General features: G+C 39.9%; 1 protein-coding gene across 4 annotated transcripts in view; it reads left to right on the forward strand.

The window, feature by feature from the left end:
• The window catches only part of SUDS3 (SIN3A corepressor complex component SDS3), a 181,776-nt gene extending 177,417 nt beyond the window's left edge, over positions 1-4,359 (forward strand). For all 4 annotated transcript variants that reach the window (XM_086943293.1, XM_086943294.1, XM_086943291.1 and 1 more), the window contains one exon: positions 3,618-4,359. In XM_086943293.1, coding sequence (XP_086799419.1) covers positions 3,618-3,716 — 99 coding nt within the window. In that variant the 3' untranslated portion in view covers positions 3,717-4,359. The remainder of the gene's footprint in view (positions 1-3,617) is intronic.
• Positions 4,360-7,358: the final 2,999 nt, after the last annotated feature.

The following is a 7,358-nucleotide window of genomic DNA, read 5'->3' on the forward strand; positions in this document are numbered from 1 at the left end:
TCTCAAAAGCACCATAAAAATTGCCCCAGCAAATCAACAGGAACAAAGACCTTATTTGCTCTATTTCCCCATTCCCAAAAATAACAAAACTAAGCAGCGGATTCTTGACCTCAGAACGCATAACTGCTACTTTGCCTCCAGTCACTGATAAATGACAACTCATTTGCAGGAAGTAATTCCGCTTCAAGTGGGAAACTATATATCTATATTAGACTTAGTAATTCTCTTATGACTTTTCTTCCTTACAAAACTGCTTGGTGCTCATAGACAGATGGATGAATGCCTATTTGTAAAACTGAATATGGAGAAGACCAAACCTATTTTATTTTGGGAGAATCAACCATTCGTCCAACTGATTTTGATCCATGCCCCCTGGCGATATCTTGTGTAAAAGGTTCATAAATCAAAATTGACTCCATGCTAAGGATGGACAGCTGTGCTTTTGCTATAGTTTCCTCCTGTAGCTACCATTTACGTTGTCTTCGTGTTTTCCTCCTATTACTCCCTGAAGGTTACAAATAAAGTGCTATAGAACAGCCCTCATAGGAGCCTTGTTAGAATACTGCAATATCTGGGTATGAAGAAGTCTCTCCATTCCAGACTCCAGGCCATTCAAAATCAGAATGGCGAGAGGGCCTCCTCATCACTGCTGTACTTCTATCCTACACACAATACATTGATTATTTATTCGTAATTGCGTGATGTTACAATCCTTCGCATAGTTCACAATGCCCTACACAAGGACACTTCTGCAGTCTATCTCATGGAGGCTTAGTTCTGAATATATGACTTCTAGATTCCTTCACATGTTAGTTAAGTTTTTTTTACCCATTCCTCAATACCAAAAAAGTAATGGAGGAAGGCCCTTTTTTTCTATAAGCTGTTCACATCTGGAACCTTCTTCCACACAGCTTTTAATTACTCATAAACCATTTTCACCTCATTAGAGGTCTTGAAATAGGCCATTTTCCAATATTATAGCCTCCATTCAGTCAATCAGTCAGTCAAATATTCTTTATTTAGTTTTTTTTGCAGCCATAAAAGAAAAAAAGCGAAGAAATAAAATCCAAACCAAGAATTCACACATAAATAACAATATAGAGAATCATTATAAACATTCAGATTAGGCAGGGTTAGTCATCGAGGCAACCTCATTTAATGAATCTTTAATGATACATATAAATATGAATCAATATTAGTTACATAAAAACTACATAGAATAACCAGAGAGGGATGAATAAAATAATGTATATGTATGGGGCGAGAGACATAAAAATTGATAAAAGTTAAAAAGAAAAAAGTGTCAACGTTCAACCGTGAAAGTCTATTCTTAATGGTATCCTCACATTCCAATGTTCTCGATCAATAGATACAAGAACCATGTTCATATAGAATTCACTAAAACCACCTGGACTAACCAATAAGGATATATATGGAATTCAAATTAAATCATTAAAGTCTCAGTTAATTTTTGCTTCCTGTTTCAGTTTGCCACTTGTGAGCTACAAGTAACCTTATGAGTGTTAGTGCACCTTCTAAATAAAAATAGCATAACAGGACCAATGCTCGTTTTGGTGTTCAAGTAAGCAGTTAGTGGCCGAACACTGCAATTTAATGCTCACTGTTGAACCACTGATAATCTTGTTGAAACAATAATGCTGTTTAATCCATGCCCCACAGTTATGCTGCTGTAACATTTTTCATGGAGTATGGATGGTGTGGTTTTTGCAATCTGTTCCAAACACATATTTCAGATAGGTCTCTAGTACTGTTAGTTTGATTATACATCTTAGAACTCGGGACTTGCAAAAATATGCTTGCATGCTGCCTTGGCTCCTACTAAATGAGAGAGGGCCGACAAAACAGACACTGCGCACTTAGGAGTGGGCAAACTACTCCGCCCCTGCTTCGAGAGCAGAGCAGCCTCGCCCACCCGCTCACCCACAAAGCGACAGAAAACACAAGCATTTGCAATGCAATAGGTCTCACATTAACGCGAGTTTAAGCTATTGGCATTGTAATTGACAATATGTTATTTATGTTTCAAAAACCAAAACATAAACAAAAGGCATTGTCCTTTACAATGCTAATAGATTAAACTCCCGTAAATGCGAGGCATCACGGACAATGGGAGGGCAGCTGTTGGGGTGGGGGGAGGCGGAGAGGGTGAAGGCACTGACAGCGGGCGGAGAGGGGTCAGGGAGGGAGAAGGCACGGACAACGGGAGGGAGGGCGGGTGGTAAACGAGCACGACAACGGGAAGGGGAGGTAAAGAAGGCACCAAAGCACGTTGTGCCTGCAGTAAGAGAAACCGAAGAAAGAAAATGGTGCTCACACTGTAAATAACACGTACTGTATAACAGCTGAAGTAAAGGGGCAAGTCGCCATCGGTGGTGACAAATGAAGAGGAGGCAGTACTAAGGAGGGACTAACAAGCCTATTTGCGAATCAGAAGTGAGCGGGACTTCTATTCGCTACTCCACCTGCTCGCTGGCTCAGGCTCGACCTAATAAAATGATAGCTGAAAGCTATTATCATTTTATGTTTCCTTTGCAGTGTACTGCTTAAAAGCAGTGGGGTAACGGTGCTCCGCCATAGCGGAGGAGCCGCCCCTGTTAGATGGTACTAACATTTTGTGGATTCCACGGAGGTTGACAGCATCATTGTGGAGTTGAAGATTTGTGTTTAAAATGTTTGTTGATCTTCATTTGTCATGATGGGACATAATCCACGAGCATTTGTACCTGGATATAATACCTATCATGTAAAAAATAATTTTATAAGGCCCTCCCTGGAGGGTTGTAGGCAAGGCGCTGTGTTAAAGCTTCTTCCCCGCCCCAGTTGGCGTAGAAACACAAGAGTTATCATGTACGCGGCCAGCCTCGGCTTGAGGTTGTTGGCTTAACGCTGTGTTCACAATAAAAACAGATTTGAACAAAGAAAAATAATTTTATAGGCAAGTAACCTTTACAATTTCATGCTGTCTTTAACCCTTTCCAATATGCGGCGTGTTTTTTCCTTCTTTTTGTTTTCGCTCTACTTTGGACAATAGGCCCTTCTGTGTGTGCTTTAGCAAGAGCAGACTTTTGTAAGTGAAGTCAACTTTATGGTTGTTAACACTTCATGTTTACACAATTGCATTTGCACTCCCAAACCTCGGACTGTTCGTTTTACATAATCGGTTGCAGCTTTGAGTACATTTAAATTTCTTATCAATACCTACTCATAAATTGAGTTCTCATTTGATTGGGATTTATAAGCGGCTGCCACTGTATTGCAATGAATTTTCTGTTGACTCTGTGCAGTTGGCACTCTTGATGATAAAAAAGGCTTTTGGAGCAATTTGGCATCTAAAATAACGGATGTGGTACCTAAATAACAATCTGTCAATGAATCAATCAGTACTTGTTGAGCTCTGCTACTCGCCTGTGAGGGTCTCGAGGTGCTTGGGAGGGGGAATGGGGGAGGGGGGTTTGCAGGTCCGACTGGGCACTGTGGTTCATTCGAAGAGCCAGGTCTTGAGGTCCTTCCTGAATTGTTAACCATCGCTCATGTGTTGTATCCTTCATAGTGATCACCATTTCTTTGTTGACACTAATGTTTTATATCTTCTACAGATATGGGTTCGGAAAACCAGTGATAGTACCAAAATGAGAATCTATCTAGGTCAGCTCCAGCGGGGGGTATTCATGATCCGCCGGCGATCTGCAGCATGACCTTCTGTCCAGCGAAGAGCCTTCTTGAAGGACTAAACTCCTGCACGGAACAGCATTTGGGCCTCTGACTTAAAGTGGCTGCAACGGAGCAAAATTAATTTGTTAATCTGCGGGCTAGACTGTTCAAAGCTTGGTGAGAAGCCTTTTGATTCTCAGCACAAGTCTTCATCTATGTTGAAGGGTGCGCTCCAACGTGGATTTTTCCGTATTCCAGTTTGGTTTCCAGGACAGCAGAGAAGAACACTTATTTGTATCTCGAGGTTTAAAGGAGAGCCATATCGGACACATTCAAGGCAGACATTTTGTGAGGTGTATGTGAAATCTCTAACCCAGGCAAGGGATGTAAATACAGGAACAGTTTTTTTGCCATAAGAAGGAGGCATGTTATTATCTGGCACACACCATGATAGTTGACTGACTTGAATGGTTTGTCACCTTCCACGTGTATAGTAGCTTTTCAGTGTGTGTATGTTCGTGTGTGTTTTTATGGCAGTGTGAGATATTTTCAAACTTCCTCTTGCACTGTATCTAGAAATTATTTGAAAGTGGTGAATCATTACAAGTTCAAGTCAGATGGTAGCCCTTTTTTAAGTTGAATGCTTTAAGTGAAAATGCCATGTTACTGGCAAATAAACTTTTTTTTTATCTAACTTGTGTCTTAAGACTTTACATATTGGTTTTGTGAGGCATTTATTTGACATGTTAATATGCTCTTGTGCAGACTCTCCATTGATGTTCCCTAGTGCGACGGTCAACTGGGCACCATGCAAAGAAATAGATGTTGTTCTAGATGTAAAAAAAACATATCCTGGGATCTACCCATGTGTAAAGCACTAAATGCATAAGTGCTCCACGTTTGATTGACATATCCTCTTCATTTACTCATATGCTTAGATTATGTGATGAAGATCTAAAAATTGTCTTCCTTTTATTATCTGTTCTCATTTTTGTTCGACCATAAAGGTAGATTACCGCCTAAATTAGCTGGCCCTGACCCCAATGAAGGTTGGTTGGTAATGACTCCGTTAAGCTAGAAATAGTCGAATGAAATGCACCTGGAATGACTGATGGCTCTAGTAGTAGTAGTAATAATCTTTATTCGGCTCATAATGCAACCATAAAAGTACAATTTAGTCTTAGCGACATACATACTATAATAACAATTTTAAAAATCAATACACGTTTTAAAATGAAGAATCCTACTGACATTAATAGCATAGCATAAAAACAATCCATGTAAGAGACCAGATTAACTAGTACACATTATGTACACAATAAAACCAATCACATTGTATAACATACAACGTTTTTTTAAGAGGTTTAATATTGATCCAATAAACGAGAAGAGCCCCATTATTATAATTCATTTTAAGGCCCCAACCACTTCTTGGGAGACTTCAGTCAGATGGTTATACATTTTTACTTAGCTTGCCCTTGCATGTTCTTGCATCTATAGCACCATGCCAATAACTAGTATCTTGAGAGAGCAAAAATCAACCATGCAGTAGTGTCACTTCTGAAAATCCTAATGGTGGGCCTCATTTGTCTTACAGACAAAATGCGACAAATAGGAACTAACCAAGATCTCCTATTCGCGGCATATCTAGGACAAAAAAAATGCTCTTCTGTTTCAAGACTTATCTGGACAGAATGGGCATAGGGGTGAGATGTTTTGGCCATTCTATCTACATCGAAAGACATGAAGTGTCAAAATGCTGTATTTCAATTGTCAGTATAAGGATTTTGCTTGGGTTTCAATTTGATTAAAAAACTCCTCGCAATACAGGTTGTCTTTAAAATCCCAAAACCTGCCAGTTAAATCCACCACAGTATTCAGATTGAGCCATTGGTCATAGATGTAGTGCCAGTATCTCAGTTTAAGAGACATCAAAAGTATTTTTCTTAATGCAGGCTGGGTTCGTCCACAGCTCACTCATGACTAGGATATGTAGTCAAGTTTTAACCAGGCAATACTCCCTTTACTGCCCAGTGCTATTAACTTTGAAAATGATTCTCTCTTAGGGAGTGGTGTATTACTATACCAGACACGTGACCAATAGCCTAGGGGTCTAAACGCTGCCACTTGTGCTATAATATAGAGACCAAGATCCAACCGAATAGGGTTTAGGGGCACACTACGTGGTAAGCCCAGTAAAGATCTCCTAAAAATATTATCTGTAGATCTCAGCGCCGTATAAAGCAGCACTAACCCCCTTCGCCCAATAAATGTCGATAACCTGGTTAACTCGCCTATATTTACTTGCTTTCAGTTTTATAGACGGGGCAGATGTGACATTTAAAAGGGTGAGCTGGGCCATGGTTTATATTGGTAAATCTAACCCCTACATAGACACAATCATATACTTGATCTAGCATAGAGTTTCCCAGCTTCACTTTACCCTTAAAAAATTGACAGAGATGAAATGACATAAATGTGTCTTGTTGACATTAACTTCAAGACCAAGATCATTACATGCCACTGAGAACTTGTTAAATACATTGTTTAACCCCATGGATTTTCAAGAGACAATTAGTGTGCCATCTGCAAACATTAAAGACCCAACTGGGCTAGCAGTTATCTTAGGAGGGTCCCCATTACAATTGTATAGGGACTCCAAGTCCACAAATAGAACATATGTGTTCCTTTTTGATCATCACGTACTTCCATAGAATTATTACAAATAAAAATAGCTTGTCGATTGTCCTAGTGTTCTCTCTAAATCCAGCCTGAAGGGGCGAGAGGATCTAATTTTCATTAATCCAAACTTGTAATCTCCCAAACAGGTGCTTGCAAAACAATTTTTGTGAGATATCTTATCAGGTCAATCGGCCTGTAATTAGTGGGGTTGGTTTTGTCTTCCTTTTTATAGACGGGGACCACTTCTGTCCCTAGCAAAGAGTCAGGGACCTGTGCACCACTTAAAATAGCATTGACACTACGATTAAGAATGACACTCCATATTTCCACTTCAGAGAGTTAAAGATCCATAGGGATTTTGTCCAAACCAGGGGCTTTCCCTATGTTGCACAGCGAGGGCTAGCCTGATTTCCTCCAGGCTAAAATAAATGGGTTCAGTGTCCCTGAATTCAATATTTATGTAGACGCTTAATAAGCTATCGATATCTGGGTACATTTGAGTCTCTCTGGCATAGAGAGTACTAAAATGATTTACTCATGGCTTCGGTTGAATATGAAAGTCTTCATCTATAACCGGACTCTTGTCACTCTTAGCTACAATGTGCCAGAAAAGCTTGCTATCCTTGCTTTTGGCCACTGAAGTTAAATATCTCCAATGTCCGTATTCCCATTCTCTTTTTGCTAGATTTTGAATCCTTTTATAATTACATCTTTTTTTTTTAACCACAGTTGATTTGTGCCCCAGCTTAATAGCACCCCATTAGTTCTTTCCTTGCTGCCTTACAGGACTCCTTAACCTTTGCGCTGCTTGGCCTTTTCGCCTCTGTGCTAAGCCTTTTTTTGGGATATTTGGGGTAGTTTGCGCTTAGGCCCCTGTAACTTTTTGACCACATAAAGTATCAATGCCATATTTGAGCCCTTTTCTTCCAACATCATAGGATTTTGAAATGTAGCCAGGGTGTGTTGATTCCCTGGAGGGGACCCAGAAATTAGCCAAAATACAG

Source organism: Lissotriton vulgaris, chromosome 11 (genome assembly GCF_964263255.1).
Source record: "Lissotriton vulgaris chromosome 11, aLisVul1.2, whole genome shotgun sequence".
In the NCBI taxonomy this organism is placed as follows: Eukaryota; Metazoa; Chordata; class Amphibia; order Caudata; family Salamandridae; genus Lissotriton; species Lissotriton vulgaris.